This window comes from Physeter macrocephalus, unplaced genomic scaffold (assembly GCF_002837175.3).
Source record: "Physeter macrocephalus isolate SW-GA unplaced genomic scaffold, ASM283717v5 random_28, whole genome shotgun sequence".
In the NCBI taxonomy this organism is placed as follows: Eukaryota; Metazoa; Chordata; class Mammalia; order Artiodactyla; family Physeteridae; genus Physeter; species Physeter macrocephalus.
In genome coordinates, this window is record NW_021145314.1 from 130771 (window position 1) to 149901 (window position 19131).

Sequence of the window (19131 nt, forward strand, 5' to 3'; positions counted from 1 at the left end):
GGGAGGGGGAAAGGTAAGCTGGGACGAAGTAAGAGAGTGGCATGGACATATATACACTACCAAATGTAAAACAGATAGCTAGTGGGAAGCAGCCGCATAGCACAGGGAGATCAGCTCGGTGCTTTGCGACCACCTAGAGGGGTGGGATAGGGAGGGTGGGAGGGAGACGCAAGACTGAGGGATATGAGGATATACGTATGCATATAGCTGATTCACTTTGTTATACAGCAGAAACTAACACAACACTGTAAAGCAATTATACTCCAATAAAGATGTTAAAAAAACAAAAACAACAAAAAAAGAAAGCTGCCTGAAGTCACACAGTAAATGGTAGAGCAAGAGTCTAAACCTAGGTCTGCCTAATGCTAAAGCTATTCTGCCACCTTCCTTTGCATCAGCGAATGCATTCTGTGCTGCCTGGATCCCACTGGGACCTCAGTTGGCTGTTTCTAAAGGGAGCTGAGGGGCAGCCTCAGAGGCTCTGCTCCGAGCAGGGACCTCTCACCTTCTGCTGCCTGATCGCCCTGTTGACCCTCTTCTCCTGGTGCAGCCGCTGTTCCACGCGCTCCAGGGCCTCCTTCAGTAGCGCCTTTTCTTCGGCCTCTTTGTAGATGTCGTCCTCCAGCTTTGCCACCTGTGACTGGTACATCTGAACCGACACTTTGCTCTGCCTGAGCACACAGGAGAGACAGAGTCTCTTTTCCCCTCATCTTTCTCACTCACCACCAATGCTCCCGACCTGGGAGATTCTCAAAACACTTCCATATATGCCTAACTTAGCGGTTTCATTACAAGTGGGGGAGAAGGATGAAGATTTGGGGAATAGAGGGCAGAATAAATAGCCCATTGGCTGTGGAAGTGTAGCATGAAGGTGGCAAAGGTTATGCTACCAGCCCCTCCCAATTTTCCAGAGAGGGTGGGGGAACTGATACCACCGCCAATATGATGGAATTATGAAAAGCACACACATGGTGAAACATCAGACACATTCATAAAAGGTGCGCCTTATTCCGTAAGAGAGAGTAGGGTACTTTAATTGCTGCTTTCTTGCCCAGAGACTTGGGTCCATCAGGCCCTGAGCCACCATCCCGCCTCCCCCCTCCACACCCAGGCCTCTGTCCTCTTGTCCTGGTCCCTACGGGTCTGCAGCCACCCCGAGGTTTAGCCTGGAGAATGGAGGCCTGGGCCTTTTGCCGGGGACACGGGCCGTACCTGAGCTGTTCAATGTCTTTCTCGTATCCTCTCAAAAGCTCTTCTTTTCTCTCCAGCTGGTTCTTGAGTAGGGTGATCTTATCAAACACCAGGTCGAGGTCTCTTTGTCGAAGCTGGCTGACTCTCTCCCTCTCTTTGGGGGAGAGGTGTTTCATGGACACGTGACCTGACATATCTTTGATGTTCACCAGACTCCCGAGGGTTTTGCTCATATCCATGTACTACGAGAAAGTGTTTCGCAGGTAAGAGGCCTGGCCCGAGACCGCTGGTGGCCACTTTGAGGAGGCAAACATCTAATTCTGTTTCATTCATTTTCTGCAGTTGCAGAGAAGAAACACATGCTTTGCAAATGCGTGCATTTGGGGCTTTTAGTAAGACTTTCTTTCCCCGCCCCCCGCATCCATTTACACTATGCCTTTTTGAGAACTGGAGGGGGTGGGCGGGGAGGGGGAGTGACCACAGACATAAACATTCATTCTTACTACCCAGTCTTCCAAGGAATTTGGCTATGCAATTTCCAGCCCATGCTGGGATAGTAGATGGGTCTCGTGGAGCTACTGTAACAACATGTATGTGGGGTTGATGTTTAAACTATCTGCAGGGCACGCAGGTTTGGACAGGAGGGGACTGATGCTGGGTGTACCTACCAGCTTTTCACTAAGATCTAAAGCCTCAGCCACATCCGTTTTCCCTAACTTCTCAGTGGCCATGATGGACCCTGGGCTGGAAAGGCCATTTTGAGGCTGAAATAAAAAAAAAAGAAACAAAAATCTCTTGGCATTCCATTATGATTTTCTACATCCAGAAGAATAACCCAAGGAATAATGGAAGAACTGGAAAGTTACTAAAGAATAATTAGAGATACTTGATTTTTTTTTAAACCTCTTTATTGGAGTATAACTGCTTTACAATGGTGTGTTAGTTTCTGCTGTATCACAAAGTGAATCAGCTATACATATCCATATGTCCCCATATCTCCTCCCTGTTGCGTCTCCCTCCCTCCCACCCTCCTTATCCCACCCCTCTAGGTAGACACACAGCACCGAGCTGCTCTCCCTGTGCGATGCGGCTGCTTCCCACTAGCTATCCATTTTAACTTTGGTAGCGGGTGTGTGTATATATGTCCATGCCAAGAGTTGGTTTTAAATCCAGTCTGACTCTGTGAACTGCTTTCTTTATGACTGTGTTCCCACCCCTTCAGAGCACGACTGCCTTTGAAATGACACATCACTTGTGCCGTTCTTTGGCCACCGTCTCGTCTGTCTTCCCTTTAGGCCAGTGGTTCTCAACCGGGGGTGACTCTGTCCACCCTACCCCCGCCGGGACATTTAGCAATGCCTGGACACACCTGTGGCTGTCATCGTTGCTGCTGGCATCTGGTGGGCAGAGGACAAGGATGCTGCCAAACACCCCACGATACATAGGGCAGAGTCTCCCAAACAGAGCTGCCTGGCTCAGAAACTCAGTACCGCTGATGTTGAGAAGACAAAGCTCCAGAAAAATGGGGGCCACGTTGCTTGGGCTCACTATCCCCCTCCTTGCGCCCAGCATGGCACCTGGCACCGAGTGGTGCATAGGGGGCATGTTTGTTGAATGACCAAATGAAGGTTAAGTAGAAAATAGCCTCCCTCCTTTTTTTTTTTTTTTTTTTTTTTTTGTTTGCGGTACGCGGGCCTCTCACCTCCCGGACCGGGGCACGAACCTGTGTCCCCTGCATCGGCAGGCGGATTCCCAACCACTGCGCCACCAGGGAAGCCCCGCCTCCCTCCTTTTTATTAAAGGAATCTCATTTCTATGCAGCAGAAACCATACCCTCACAAAATTTGGCCAAACCTTCTCCTAGCTCTGGAACCTGGTGGGTGGGCATCACTTCAGACCCTTTCCAGAGACAATGCAGATAGTGTTTGCAGCTGCATCTCCCTAAGACCCCAGCCAGCCAGCTGGCTGCTGGAAGCCCAACTGACTGCATGGAAAGGCCACCAGACTGAATAGGGGACCTGATCTGAACGACTACAAATAACCATAATAAGACTCCTTAAAAAATAAATTGGCTTTTAATGCGTGCCATGAGCATCTCTTAGCCCTAGCATTTGTTGGCACTACCCTGAAAACCTCTGAGATTAAAAAAAAAACAGCGACAAAAATATAAAGGCCCCCAAAGTGACTGTGATAGATAAGAGTGGACATATTTGTCTATATATCTATGGAGATGAGAATAGAGGAGGGTATCTGAAGATGACGATAAACCGGGCAGATCCGCTGCAAAAAGAACCTGAGATGCTGCTCTGTGTCTTGTACCTCTCCAGATTCCCCCTCTTTTCCTGAGGGAGGGTCACTAAGGAAGAGCCTGGGCTACAGGATCCAGTCACACAGTCCCCCCCACCCGGTCTCTGCAGGCTAGCAGACGGACCACCAGGGACACACCCCTGGCTTCTTCAATCATTATTCTGTGACCTTGGACGAGGTACTTGACCTCCTGAAGCCTTAAGTTTTCTTATCTGTTAGATGGGGACAGTAATAGTAACTGTCACACAAGGCTGCTACGATGGCGAAATGAGATAAGCCATGTAGCCGGCTGAGCTCAATGCCTGGCACACAGTAAGCAGTTAACAGATGTCAGCTATTCTTCCTCCTGCTCCTTCTTTTAATTACTGCCAACCTTGGAGGATTGAGAGTTGGGAGGTTTCCTGCTCTGTGGTGTCAGTGGTGGGATGAGGGGTTGTTGCCAAGGAGAAGGTAAATCTTGGAAGCAGGATCATCAGGACGTGAGAGCCAGCTGAGCTCCCCACCTGGAGATGGTCCCTCTACTCCCAACCTCAGAGAAGGAAGGTTCGATTTTATCAGGAAAACCAACACGTTTCTGAAGACTCACATCTCTAGACATGTGAGCAAATGTCTAGAAGAATTGTAGGAGAAAATGCTGGTACAGATAGGACGACTTTATTATTTTTTCCAAGAGCTGGTTTAGACCAGCTGCCGCAGCAAGCCTCACCCAGCAGATCCTGTGATTAATGCTGACCTGAGCTGTCCATTGTCATGTGTCAATCAAACACCCGATCAAACATCCATTTAGGATACAGGGCACCTTCAACCTTACAATCAAATTACTTCTGAAAATCCTGGCAAATACAAACAATGCTCCCTAAGAAAGGAAGGTTTTCTTGGATAATACTATTTAAATACTGTTTAATAATAATAGCTATCATCTATTAAAGCGCTCACTATGAGCTAGGCACTGGGATAAGCACTTTACATAATTATCTCCTTTAATTTTTCCATCATCATTTTACAGCTGGGAAATGAAGTCCCAGAAAGGTTAGGAGCCTAGCCAAGGTCACAGAGCTTGCAGAGCTGGGACTAGGACACAGGTCTCTGATTCTAGAACTTGTGTCTTCTTAATCATCATGGCTCCCTTCTGCTGCCCTTTATGTGTTCATGTTTTTCAGTTTATAGCAAAAAGCAAATGTTAGGCAAGCTCATGACATAATGTTGTACAGTAGCTTGTTGAATATTTTCTGCAGAATATAACGTGTGATGTGAAAAGGAGGGCCCAGAGATTGACCTGGCCAACATCAGTGCAATGCTATATCATGCTGTACATGATGGGAAGCCGCCTTTCTAGTCAAGCATTGGACCGCTGGTACGGCCAGGCACCGACCAGTCCATACAGGTGCTAGCCCATCAGGGAGGACCTGGCCTCGAACCAATGATGTATACAGTGGTGTCCCCTGGCCTCGAACCAATGATGTATACAGTGGTGTCCCCTGGCCTCGAACCAATGATGTATACAGTGGTGCCAGGGCACACGGCTAGTGTCTGTCTTCATGCCCACCCTCTCCACGTGTCAGTCAGTGCAGAGACAAATTTTCTTTGGTTACCGCTCGGATCTCTACTCTTGAAAAAGTTGGCAAGTCAGGTTTTGCATCCAATATTTTCTGAACATTTTTTTCCATTCCGAGGGTCTTTAAGTCTAGAAATGATCCATCCATGTGGTCCTTATGATCTGTAAAAGAAATAATTTACACTCAAAAGAAAGGCTCGGGAAGAAGTTACTGCATGTAAAAATCACAGCTGCTATTTACTGGACACTTACCACAGGCCAGTACTAATCCTCACCATCCTCCCTTGGCAGGTGAGGAATCAAGGCCCAGAGAGGTGAAATGACTTGTCCAAGGCCACACAGCTAATATGAGGCTGCAGCCTCACAGGGCTGAGGCACTGAGGGTGAACCTTCGGCCACAGGTAGGAGGATGGACTCGAACCCAGGCTTCTGTGTCCTAGCCCAGTGCTCTACCCAGCAGCAAGCTTGGTTTCTTGAAAGCCCTATTCCCTCTAAACAGGGTATTCCTCCTGGTAAGTTCCCCAAGGTTGGTCCTTGCACAGCATCAGTCTATGAAAACGTTTCCACTGGGCCGCAGTGAAATAAGAAAAAGAAGGACAAGGTTGTGAGTTTTTCATGAAATCCTGTTTATTTAATATCAAGGCCTGCTCTTGACTCTGAGATCATGTCTGCCCATCTTTTTTTTTTTTTTTCCTGCCCATCTTTTTTTTACAACTATGTCCTTTTAGTTATGAAATGATGGGGATAGAAGATGGTGGTCCTGGCAAATTGGTCAGTCCCCAGAGTGAACCCTCAAGTCTGGGGCCCACGGCTCTCAGCACAGAGGGGGTGACTAGGAAGGAGGAAACTTACTTGACGAACTGGCCTTCTCAAGTTCTTTAATTCGTGCGCGAAGCTCAGATAAGGCCTTTTTCTGACGCTGAATGACTTCCTCATGTCGGGACCCTTTGCACTTGGCCCCTAGATCACTGAAGGTCTGCTCCTGTGGCCAGAATAGTGAGGACAGCAGCTTTATTAGGGATCAGGATCTCCCTCTCTTGTATTTGAAGAAACATGAACAAATCATGGATTAGCAGAAACCCTGTCACTTGCTTAGTACCTTGGAAAATATCATTAAGGGGCTTCAGCAGAGAAGGAATTAAAAAATTTCATTTCAAATACAAAGTCACATCTAGGAAGATTTCCAACTTGCCTACCTACTTAGCATCACTATAAATAAGAGATCCCCTCTATGTTCCCTCCCCATGTTTTATTTCTTTTTTTCTTCTAATATTCTTCTAAGCTTGGGTTTCCACTTGTTGTCATTCTGGTCTCATCTCTGAACAATCACATCAAATTCGCTCCTGGAGGGGCATTTTTTTTTTTTGCCCGCACCGTGCGGCATGCGGGATCTTAGTTCCCCGACCGGGGATCGAAACCGCGCCCCCTGCTGCGGAAGCGTGGAGTCTTAACCACTGGACCGCCAGGGAAGTCCCTGGAGGGGCATTTTTTAGGTAAGAACATGTGATACTTTCTTCTTAGCTGGTAATAAGGTTGGTGGTTTAATATTTGCTAGGGGGAATTTGATGGGCGGACTCCTGGCTGGTCTGGAGAAAGGAAAACACTCCTCTGAGACTTCTGGACCCTCTGGAACAGTGTGGTCCAATAGAACTTTCTGCAACAATGGAAATATTCTATATCTGCACCATCCAATATGGCAGTCACTAGCCATGTCGCTAGAGTTGGGTTTACGAAGGGCACAGACAAGGAAAGGTCTTCTTCATCTCTTAAGGGTCACGCACATATTCTCCCCTTTGAGAATAGGAAGAATGCAGGTTTCTTCCTCCAGAAAAATTCACAAACAAAAATTTGCAGACAACTTCTGGAGCTTCAGGGACCCCCTGAAGCCCTGTCATAGACTCCAAATTAAACAATGCTTCCCTAGGGTAAGTGGTTCACTCATTCACTCATTCATTCATACCACAAAGGTTTATAGAGCACGTCTATGTGCCATGCCTTGTTCTAGGCTCTGGGGACTTAGCAGTGACTAAAACTGGCAAAATCCCTGTTATCATAGATTCTGCATCCTAGTGTGAGCAGACAGACAATAAATAAGATAATCATGGAAAATATATGGTGGACAGTGAGAGATATTAAAGAAAAAACCTGGAAATGGGATGGGGTGTTGGGAATTTTTTTTTTTTTTTTTTTTTTTTGCGGTACGCGGACCTCTCACTGCTGTGGCCCCTCCCGCCGCGGAGCGCAGGCTCCGGACGCGCAGGCTCAGCGGCCACGGCTCACGGGCCCAGCCGCTCCGCGGCATGTGGGATCCTCCCGGACCGGGGCACGAACCCGCGTCCCCTGCATCGGCAGGCGGACTCTCAACCACTGCGCCACTAGGGAAGCCCGGGAATGGTTTTCAGACGTAAATACTGTGGCTAGGGAAGGTCCCAGTCAAAATGGCGAGAAAGGGAAAAAACTGACAATTTGTTTGTTTTATAACAATCTTATAACAATTTTGGTTCAGAGAGGTAGTGCTCACCGGACACTGTTTTAGGCACTAGGGAGAGATCGGGGACCCAGGCAGAAAGCTCTGCTGCTGGGGGCTCATTTCTATGGGGCAGACACACCAAACAAGCAGAAAGACATATTAAAATTGCAGAAAGTGATAAATGCTACCAGGAAAGCAAAGCAGAGAAGAGGGAAAGGGACATGTATTTGCTCTTCCTTCCTTGATTCATCAAATGCTTACTGAAGGCCCATGTGACATGTGCCAGGCCCCATGCTGGCCACCGTGGGCACAAGGCTCATGGCTTCCCTCGGGGAGCCCAGCAGGGCCGTCTGAGGTCCTCCTAGGGCCACTTCTCACCCCATGTCCCCACCACTCATTCCTTCATTTCATTCAGGCTCTGCTCCTGGTCTCCCCGCTGGAGAGGCCTCCCCACACCCCCCCATCACCCTGTGCTAAAGAGCCCCCTCCCACACGCTACTCTGCCGCGAATCCTGCTGTATCTTTCCTCGGAGCGTTCACTCCAGCTGGACATTTTGTTCGACGTTGACTTGTTTATTGCCTGTGTCTCTCCTTTTCCAGGATGTGGGCTCTATGAGAGCAGAGTTTGTCTCCGTCGTAGACCGTGCTATCCCCGGGGCCCAGCCTTATGCCCGGGCATAGTAGGGGCTCAATAAATACGGAGCCGGAAGGGGTCTGCCCCAGTGTTCCTGCTGGGACCAGGGCTCAGTCCCTGAGAGAAGGGGGCACTCTACCCCCCGGCTGCACTTAGTAGGACCTCGATGGAGCCCGACCCTGGCTACAGCCGGCTTACTTCCCAGGCTCTTTCTACACTGGCCTCCCTCTCTTTGAGGGTGTATGTTTGCCTTGGGAGTAAACACCAGGAATGTCGTGTGTGTGTGTGTGTGTGTGTGTTTGTGTGTGTGTGTGTGTGTGTGTGTGTGGGCACATGCTGGAGGCTGGAGAGGAGGAGGTGGGCAGGGGTGACCGGCCCTGGGGGTGGGGCAGCCGCAGCAGCCGGGCTTGGTGACAGCCCTTCCTCTGCCTGCAGAGCTCGCCTGAGCCCGATGTGACCCTTACTCATGGCTCTTCTGGGAATTTGTTTATTTAGAGAAGATGGAGATTCTTTCTCATACAATGCTTAAGCCCTCTGACCCACTCCGGTTGAGAAAGCAGGAAGTAGCCTGAGTGTGGAAAGCGGTTCTGAGAAAGAAAAAATCCTTTTTTACTTTTATCTTGCAGCCTCCCTCCCCCATCCTCCTCAACTAACCCCGCCTCATCATAGAAACTAAAAATCACAGGCGTCTGCTCAACAGTCCTTTCCAGCAAACACGTGCAGAGTCGCAGGGGGCCTGGTGTGGGCAGGGACCCCGAGCATCCTCCCCGGAGCCCAGCACAGGGCCTGGCGTACAGCAGGTGCTCAATAGTTGTTGAATGTGTGAATGAACATGGGCCGGGTCCTGCACGAAGAGCTTGGATTCCGACAGGAGTGAGACCTGCTGCCGGCCCCGTGGAGCTCACAGCTGCGGAACCCGCTGCAGCCCCATCTCCAGGTGGCCCTAGTAACGAGGAGATACCTCTGCTAAAGTTCTCTGGATGGTGATCGTTGCCAGGGCCGGAGGGCTGGGCCGCCAAGCCCTTTCCTTCACGCTGCGGGCGGCCCTGGCTCACTGCTGTTTGGCAGGGGAAAGGCATCTTTGAGAAAGCAGGAAGGCAAGCTGACACATTTGGCCCTGTCTCCAAGTGAAAGTCCAAAGCCCATTACTGAAACGCTCTGCTCTCTAGTTTCATAAAGCAAAGGGTGAAAGGAGATCCCCGGACTCCAGGAAACCCGGGGCCTCGAGGAAGCGCCATACCCATAGTCAGCCGCCCACGGACAATAGGAAGCATCACGGCCCCTGCCACGGGGACAGATGTGAGCGCCACCACTCAGGACCGCATGGTGAAGGCTGTTCTCACTCAAAGACATGATCCCTGTGTGCTGCGCGGCTGGGACTAGAAGGCACGCAAAGGCCTCTGGGCAGAGGTGGCCAAGAGTCAGCCACGGAGCGTAAATGGCATGGCTGTTTGGGAAGGCAGTTTGGCCGCACCAAGCACAATTTAGGCTGTCCTCTGGACATCTCGGAATCACATCTAGGAATTTGTTCTACATACTTACAAGGATATTAACCACAGCAACGTGTGGAAGTAGAAACAAATGTCCAGCAATAGGGGACTGGTAGGATAAAAGGGACATGATGGAATTCAGTGCTGCCGTTTAAAAGAATGAGGTAGATCTTTACATGCTTACTTGACAATATGCCCATTAAATAGTCTTATGTGAGAAAAAAATAGTTGCAGAATATATGCGGCTTGATACCATGTTTTGAAAAAAAACCTATTAAATAAATATATGTATATGTAAGTTTGCGCGTGTTTGTGTGTATAAATTCATTTCTCAACAACCCCATGGCGGGGGCGGTGACTGGTATTACTCCCACTTCTCAGATGAGGGAGTTGGTACTCAGATGCATCCTTGAGGTCACAGGGTTTCTGAGTGGAGGAGTCAAGATTGGAATCGGATCCAAGCCTGACCTTCAACCACTGCACAATCCTGACTGTATGAGCATGTGGTGGTTTCTGTGAGGAAAAGGTCTGATGGCACACATGCCAAGCTGTTGATAACATACATTTCACAGAAGCAAGTAAGATTTTTGGAACTTAAAATGAAGATGTTTACAAAAGCAAAGAAAGGGGCTTCCCTGGTGGCGCAGTGGTTAAGAATCCGCCTGCCAATGCAGGGGACACAGGTTTGACCCCTGGTCCGGGAAGATCCCACATGCCACGGAGCAGCTAAGCCCATGTGCCACAACTACTGGGCCTGCGTGCCGCAACTACTGAAACCCGTGCACCTAGAGCCTGTGCTCCGCAACAAGAGAAGCCACCGCAGTGAGAAGCCCGTGCACCACAACAAAGAGTAGCCCGCGCTCGCCGCAACTAGAGAAAGCCCGCACGCAGCAGCGAAGACCCAACGCAGCCAAAAAAAAAAAAAAGAAAAAAATAATAATAAAAATAAAAGTTCTCCTAGATCCCAAACTGCCGTCCTTCCCACATATATATTCCTCCTGAAACATATTTCTGGGCCTTTGCAGTGGCCATAACCCTGCCTGGGCCGTCCCTCCCCAGCTGTGCCTTCTCATTCAAACTGGAACCTCACAACACCCTGTTTAAAAAAAAAGCAAAGAAAGGCACCACTGGGCTCTTTCTTAGCTTGTCTTTCTAGCTGCCCAGGGACAGGGCAGGCACTCACCTCCTGGCTGCTCAAGAAAATATCGGTGTGGATTGGTTCTATCTGCACCGAGATGTCACACATCTGGCTTGCGTTCCTGGGCTTCTGTTCCTTCTCCTTGTGCAGCTGGAGTCTGTGTTTCTCTTGGGAGGCCCTAGGGCAGAGAAGATGAGACACTGGGCAGCGGAGTGGCTGGCAGCTTGAATTCCGGGAACCGTGAATTACCTTTGTACCCTCGAGCAGAATTGGAAAAGGGGCTCCATCTTTACAGGGCACCAAAATCTTTGAGCCTTCAAGTCAACTGCCCGAAGATTTCTAGAGAAATGAGCTTCGGGGGACTCAAGGCTATAGTGACCAGAGAGGCAGGCCCCTACCCATCCCTGCTTCCTGCATTGGGTCTGCGGGACACCTGCTGTGACATTCATGGGGGGTGTTTACTGTGTGTCTGCTGTTTCTAACACTAATTATGTGTCAACCCTTCTATTTCTCATAGAAGTCCCGTGAGGTGGGGACTCTGCTTGCCCCGTTTTACAGACAAGGAGAGAGACATACAGCAATTTGCCTGTGGCCGTGGAGCTTATAGGTGAAGGCGCCTGGCCTCGAATCCATGCAGCCTGGGTCCGGAGCCTGTTCTTTTAAGCACTATGTGAATCTGCCTTGGCCGTGAACCAAGGAGCACATGAAGCTACAGGGTATACATGAGATATCAATTCTACGCAAACTTTCTTGGGAAAAACATTAATCTTAGGTCAAAATATAGATATACACTATAGATGAAAATGCAAACTCACATGTATTTTTGAGACGAATCCGTGGGACAACAATATATTTAGTTTAAGCTGACCTCTGACACCTCCAGTCTATACCTTTGTACAGTCAATATTTACTACGTTCCTTTATATTCCAGGCACCGTGTGAATGCTGGGGAGTCAATAGAGTCTACACAGGGGTTCTCACGGGGAAGGCAGACAATCAGCAGGTGGGAGCAGCCTGGCTGTGTGAGAAGGGTTCGCTCAAGTGGCATGAAGGAGCTGATGGACCCCAGGCAGAGCAGGAGCCCTTGGCTATGTTTGGTGAGGGCGAATGATGGAGGGCTTCCTGGAGGAAGTGGCATTTAAGCTGAGACTCATCTGGAATATTGGGCAGGAATGTCTAGATGCACAGAACTGAGCAAAGCTTTGTTTTAAATGATGAGGTTGTAAAGCAATGAAATGTATGTCATTCATTCATCTACTCATTCATTCAACTCTTCAACCAGCATTGACTGAGTACCCCCCCACCCCCGGCCGCCTTGCCTCTCTGTGCCAGGCTCCCTGGTCACTTGGGTGTGCCTGGGATCCCCACACCCGCCATGCAGACCTTCCTACCCACCTGAGTGCCTGCTTGAGGACCTCTAGCTCCTTGTCCTTCTTCTCCACCAGGCTGGTCATCCGTGCCATCTTTCCCCTGAGCACACTCAGCTCCCTGCTTTGTTGCTGGGCCAGCGCCGCATTCCGCTCCAGGTCCATCTTCTGCTTCTCGTTAAGCTCTCCTGGGAGTGACGTGGGAGCTGGTGAGGGGGTCTCCCGCCCCGGGTCTCTGCGAGGGCCACAGCAGCTCTGCCAGGCCTCTAAGAACCACGAGGCTGTCCAGCCTCCAGGAATGCTCTGGGGGCTTCAGGAACGGCCAGGCGGTCTGCGTGCATCTTCCCCCCCAAAAACGGCAAAATAGGCCCACCGGCATTACCTTGCAGTGAGTGCTGGCGCCACGAGGCAGCCCGTGAGGCGCCTGCCCGGCCCCAGCTGTCAGGACCTGTGAGCCTGTGGCATTCCAGGGCACCTTCGGCTGCCTGCTCTGCATGTTTGCCTCCGCGTCCTAAGGCCTCTGGAGACTGCTCTGCTCATGAGCCTGCCAGAGGCAACAGCCTCCAACCACGGACCGGTGGAGACAGGCTGGGGTGCACAGCCCAGCTCCCTCCCACCCCGGGTGGCACCCCTGCGACCACACTGCGGGAGTAACCTCGGTCCCCCACCGTGCCCGCTGACTGAGCAGCACAGCCATTATCTGCTTTCTTCCCCCTCCTGTCTTACTTCACTTCCACTGTTGTTTTCCCTGGGATCATCTCTCAAATAAACCACCTGCTGTGGAATTCTGGTCTTGGGGGTCTGCTTGTGGGAAAACCCAAAGTAAGACACCTACACTGGGACTTCCCTGGCGGTTCAGCCGTTAAGACTCTGCGCTTCCAGCGCAGGGGGTGAGGGTCTGATCGCTGGTCGGGGAACTAAGATCCCACATGCCGCAGGGCCAGAAAAAAGACACCAACACTGCCTTGAATCTTCAAAGCAACACTACAAGGCAGTTCCTAGTAACACCCCCATGTCACAGGTGCAGAAACTGAGGTTCACAGAGGTCAAGGGACTTGCCTAAAGTCACCCAACTAATAAACAGCAGATCCAGAACCGGGTGCAGCGCCTCCCCATTCTAGAACTGGACACTGTAGCCTCTCTCCCACGTGTTCTCATAACTTAGTATGGAAAAATCACTCTTTGAGAAATCCTGCCATAAAAGCCTTGGTGGGGGCTTCCCTGGTGGCGCGGTGGTTGAGAGTCCGCCTGCCGATGCAGGGGACGCAGGTTCGTGCCCTGGTCCGGGAAGATCCCACGTGCCTCAGAGCGGCTGGGCCCGTGAGCCACGGCCGCCGAGCCTGCGCGTCCGGAGCCCGTGCTCCGCAACGGGAGAGGCCACAACAGTGAGAGGCCCGCGTACCGCAAAAAAAAAAAAAAAAAAAAAAAAAAAAGCCTTGGGGGCATCAGCTGGTCCAGACACAGGGAGCAAACACCACTGAAGGTCTGGGGTGCACAGGATTTGAGATGGGGACAAAGAGGAGTGTTCCTCACCCTCCCTCCACCTCCCCAAACCTAGTTATACCCCCCGACTCCTGCCCTTTGGCTGGATGGAAGCTAGGGATGGGAAAAGAAGACAGCTCTAAGAAGCAAGAAGAAGAGAGGCAAAAATAAAAGTCTGGGGAGAAGACGGGCCAAGTAGGAATATTCAGTCAGACTTGTGCCCGTCCAGAAGAGAGCAGACCTCGGAGGTATTTCGCCCCTACTCTAGTGGTCTCTGACGTCCAAATCAACCCCGGGAGGCAGACGTGCTGCAGGTGTTTTTGCATCAGAGGAAGGAGAGGCCCGGGGGACACCTTACTTAAGGTCCCTAAGCTGTTGGGTGCTAGGACTTGTGCCGGTTGGCCTGCCCAGGGGCGCCCACGATTGACCCCCAAGCCTTTGCCCCCAGAGACAAATCCTCTGCGGTCATCAGAGATTCTCTCCGAAAAAGAAAGTTGCGTTTCCACACAGAGGTCCAGAGCCATCTGAGAATGTTCCCTGTAGCCCCGTATCAACTGGAATCAGTTCAATACCCAGGATACAGCTCTTGCTGACCCTGAGCTGAAAGTACCGTTGACAGCCCAGGAAATCAGGTTGAGTGGGATTTTTAATGCCCAGCTTTCCAACCCTTCAGACACGTTTCTTTCCTTTCTCGAAGTGGGTCAGGAAATCAAGTGACATGGGCAACTGTACAAACCTCTCAGATCTGACATTCGGCTATGGGCTTCAGTGAGGTTCTTCCTTAACCTCATGATGATCTCCTGCTGAGACAGGATTTCCTTCTGAGCAGTCAATAAATCCTCTCTGAAATTCACAGAAACAGACCAGGTCAGTTCAGCTCAGTCTCCGTGGTGTCTTGAGTGCCTGGAAGGGGCCAAGTACAAAGGCAAAGTGATCCCCAATCAGTGATGGTCCATGTGACGCCAGCCCCAGCAAGGGCGATAAGCACACTCTTTAAAAATTCTCAAAACAAAAATCCGTTTTGATCCACCTTCATTACACAGAAATACACGGAGACAGAACAGAGGATCCCGGCTGGGTTCGCTCGGAGGTTGAGATACAAGTAATATGAAGATGAAACCTCTTGCTGCTCAAGCGTCTGTCAGCGTGAACCAATGCTCTTGCGGACTTTTGATCTTTGGTGCAAAGAGGAAGGAAGACTATTTTTTTTTTGTGGGTTCAGGGATTCTTTGAGGACGAGGAAGAGGAGAGAGAAGAGGACAGTGTGGCTTCTGTTCTCTCACCAGCTGCTTTTAATTCCTGATGGAGAGACGTGGTGCCACGCGAGTGATGGGTGCTCATGGGACCCTTTGCAGAAGTGTGGGCCCTGGGGCCCAGAAAATCACGGGGGACACAGGGAGGGTGGGGTGAGGGCCGCTCTTTGGCCCCATGCCCCAGAAGGCAGGACGTCTTTGGCACCATGACAATCAGGGTGCTGACAGGGAAGCAGCGTTCCATGGGAAGGGACCCAGCGCGACAGCGGGAGAGGTGCCTTGAGGGGGGTTATGAGCAGGGGTGAGACACCCCAGCCCTGAGAGACGCATGCTGTGTGTGTGTGTGTGTGTGTGTGTGTCTGTCGGTCTATCTGTCTCTCTCTCTACTCCTTGGCTATAACTCTGCCAACTTGGGGATGAAACTCTGCCTCAAGGGTGTCCACAGCTAAGGAAGCGGACCGGAGAAGAGCAGCGTGATGCTGTGTTCTCCAGGTCGTGGCTGCTGCTGTCTTGAGACAGAGTTCCTTCTACCAGGGGGAGTCAGTGAGGAATTTTTCGAACATGGAGGCTGAGTATCTGAGTATCTTTGCCTTCCTGGGGTAAAACCCCTGTGACATTAGACGTTGGTAACTGGTATGTGGTGCAGGGCTCAGGCTGGTGGCTTGTCTTTCTCGAGCAACTTTCTGAATCGTTTCTCTGTATCACATTCCCGCCTACTGACTGGTTTGTACACTGCTTGTCAGTGGCTTTCAGGATCTTTCCCATTCATGGATTTGGTTTCTCTGGAAACTGTCAGCTCTTTGCGGCCCCAGGTATGGACTTTTGAGTTGGGAGGGAGCTTCAAGGTCGTTTAGTCCAACCTCTTAACTTTTAACCATCTGCGGGACCCACCCCACCGAGTGGTCTCCACTGTTTGAAACCCACTTATAATACCCAGGAATGCACTTGCCTCGAGCAGCCACTTGGGAAAAGTAGCCAATCGTAGCATTAGCTGGCATTCAGGTACCTCATCTCACAAGCAGGGAAGCCGAGGCACAGGAGGTGACGTGACCTGCCCGGGGCCACGCACCCGGAGAGCGTTGGGTGGGAATTTGAACATGATCGAGAAACTGAACTAAAGGGATCGAACGACTCAAATAGCAGCAAGAACAGCCCAGACTCAACTCCTTTTCGCAGACTCTGACAACGCGGCCAGAAACAGGGGTCCGGTCGGGTACTCACATCAGGTGGTCACACGCTGCGTCTTTGGCGGTGTTCTCCACCGGAGGTGCTGCCACGGTGTCTTGCTGTGTTTCCCCCTCCTGGGCTGAATCAGAGGGACAGGCCAGCGTCACCACAGTCCTCACACAACGGATGTCTTCCTTCCCCTTTGCTTATCAACACACCTGTGCCCTTCTCAACTTACAAAGCTCCGCTACGTCCCCAGCCCTCTCCACCTAATGGGGCCCGACGTGTGTTCTGTGTCACAGGCTGCCGCCTCCCGCTGCGCCACGTATGAGCTCATGAAATCTCCGCAGCTACTCCCTAAGGCAGGGATCACTGACTCCATGGACAGCCGAGGAGATGGGCGCAGGAGGGGCGGAACCTGCCGGTGACCGCTCAGCTGCGCGGTGAGAGGTGGAGCCTTGACCTCTGGGTCGCACCTCCTGCCCTATCTCCTGCTCTCCGCTCAGAGGAGAGTCTCGTCCTGTCCTCACCTCCCGCTTACTCCTCAGCCCACTGCCTTCCAGTTTCCGCCCGCACCCTCAGTTCACCCACTCGTTTATCCATTCAACAGATGCTTAGGGAGCCTCTGCTTGACGGCAGGCATGGATCCAAGAGCGGGGTGACAAAGGTGTAGTCGCTCTCGGCTCCCACCTGAAACATCCTCCCTCCGACCTGGACTTGGGCAGCGAGACTGAGTCCCGCCCCGTCCCCGTGCCGTGGTGCCCTGTCCATCCTGGGCCCCCTGTCAGGGCAGTGATTTGGCTAGCTGCCTGGCCTGTCCACTGCTGAACCCCCAGTGCCTAGAATGAGCTTGGGACATAACCGATGATCAGTTATGCATGTTGAGTGAATGAACCCATGAGGGGAGCCCTGCCAGCGTGTCAGCTGGCTTGAGACTAGGACCACGGTCCTCAGCCAGTGGGGGGTTTACCCTGAAGGGGACATTTGGCCGTGTCTGGAGACGCTTTTGGTTGTCGCACTGGGGTGGGGGTGGGTGCCCCTGGCATCCAGTGGGCAGAGGCCGGGGGTGCTGCTCAGCACCCTAAGCGCACAGGACGGCCCCCAACCAAGGGCTCTCCAGCCCAAATGGCAATACTAGTGCCGAGGATGAGAAACCCTGGCCCGAGGCCTCTACTTCCAGAGCTCTTTTCCAAGGGCTCAGTGTCTTTAGTTTTACGCATCACCTTGGTCATTCAGGGCGAATAAGCGCTCACAACTCTTGAGTTCTTTCTTCAGCCTCTTTTTTTTTTTTTTTTTTTTTTTTTTTAAAGAGATAAACCCCAGCTGGTTATGAAAGTGCATTAGACAAAGTCGCAAATTGCTGATGGCAGAGAGATGCCTTTGAAAGGCCCCTGCACGGGATGTTTCCATGTGGAAAAGATGATTCCCGTCGTGCTGCTCTGACACCCCTAACGGCCCCGGCAGCCTGTGCCCCTCGCTGGCTGACTGGCTCGGCACAAAGGCTGTCCCTGCTCGTTGCTGTACTTCTGTTGAACCCGGGCCTTGAGGGCGCCTAACCTTGCTGTGTAACAAGAAGAAAAGGCCTCCAGACAATAGAGGAGCTTTTAAATGAGGCGCAGACTTTTCTTCTGCATCAGCCCAGGGGGACCCACAGGGTCATCAGAACCTGCCCTGAACGCTAAGATTTCCTCGGCATCTCTTTGGACCAACCTGGGTCACTGTCCTTCAACGCTGCAGTCTCTCCTTCTCTTTTTTTATGGTGTTCGGTTACTTTCTGGAGTCTTTCTTCAAGACTCACAATCGTCTGGGAGTGCTGTTTGATTTGCTCCTTGTATTCCATGATCTGTTTTTCAAATCTGTGCTTCTGTGACTCCTGTTCTTCTTGGAGGGCCCTTACTGTGTGCTGTTGCAGCTGCATCCGCTCCTCCATCATGATCTGGGAAGACAGACGTGGTTAACATGATCTTGGGAGCTGGATAAGAGGACGATAACAACGATAACAACACGGGCCCCCTGCACCCACCAGCACCAAGCTCTGCCCCACCCCAGGACCTTTGCATGTGCTGTTCCCTCTGCACGGTACAATCCTCCCCCAGCTCCTCGAATGACTGACTCCTCATGTGACAGGCCTCAGCTCCAATGTCACCCCCTCAGAGAGGTCCTCCCTGACTGCCTTTCTGAAGGAGACATCATCCTGTTTTAGTTCCCCTGAGGCACTTATCACTCTCTGAATGATCTCATGTCTTTATTTCTCGCTCCCACTGGAATGTAAGCTCCATGAGAGCAGAAACTTACCCTTTCTTATTTACCAATATGCCCACAGCATCAGTGTCTAGATCCCTGCCACAGCATCTAGACCCAGATGCTCAGTAAGTGTTGGTTGAATTAATGAGTGAACAATTTTATAAGAGAAAAGTGAATGAATTCGTAGTTCTTAAAAACAAAAACGGGGCTTCCCTGGTGGCGCAGTGGTTGAGAGTCCGCCTGCCGATGCAGGCGACACGGGTTCGTGCCCCGGTCCGGGAAGATCCCACGTGCCGCGGAGCGGCTGGGCCCGTGAGCCATGGCCGCTGAGCCTGCGCGTCCGGAGCCTGTGCTCCGCGACGGGAGAGGCCACAGCAGTGAGAGGCCCGCGTACCGCAAACAAAACAAAACAAAACAAAACAGAACAAAAATGATCAGTGGTCCCCTGATGGTGAGTCAGAACCTTTCCTGTGACCGCCCCCCCCTTCCTCCCCTCTCGGGATGACGTCATTCTCCTGCTACCTGGATGACGTCATCCTCCCCCTCCTGATTCCCTTAACGTGCGTTGAGCCTCTGATCTTCTCCAGATGCGTAAATTCTCTGCCTGAGACGCTCACACATGCCTGCTCTCTCAACAGTCACTCCCCCAAGGCTGTCTTCCAAATTTTGTTCCCATGTCTTGCTTCCTGCCCCAAATCTATTTTTTTGCCCCACCAAAAGTTTGGGCAACTTTTGAACTTGGTACTCCACCCTCGTCTCAGTCTGACTCCTTCACCTTCTCCAGAAGACAGCCCCTCTCCCACAAGAGACCCCCCCCCCACAAACCCCAACCC

The 19131-nt window shown here is 51.4% G+C and overlaps 1 protein-coding gene across 1 annotated transcript in view; it reads right to left on the reverse strand.

Annotated features, from left to right (window-relative positions):
• LOC102974867 (forkhead-associated domain-containing protein 1) overlaps positions 1-19131 on the reverse strand; it is a gene marked incomplete at its 5' end in the record, with an annotated part of 65697 nt that overhangs the window by 11145 nt on the left and 35421 nt on the right. The window contains 10 exons of the mRNA XM_055082166.1: positions 506-671; positions 1213-1433; positions 1860-1955; positions 5091-5215; positions 5906-6035; positions 10831-10963; positions 12181-12340; positions 14371-14477; positions 16109-16193; positions 17765-17990. Of these exons, the coding sequence (XP_054938141.1) occupies positions 506-671; positions 1213-1433; positions 1860-1955; positions 5091-5215; positions 5906-6035; positions 10831-10963; positions 12181-12340; positions 14371-14477; positions 16109-16193; positions 17765-17990 (1449 nt within the window). The remainder of the gene's footprint in view (positions 1-505; positions 672-1212; positions 1434-1859; positions 1956-5090; positions 5216-5905; positions 6036-10830; positions 10964-12180; positions 12341-14370; positions 14478-16108; positions 16194-17764; positions 17991-19131) is intronic.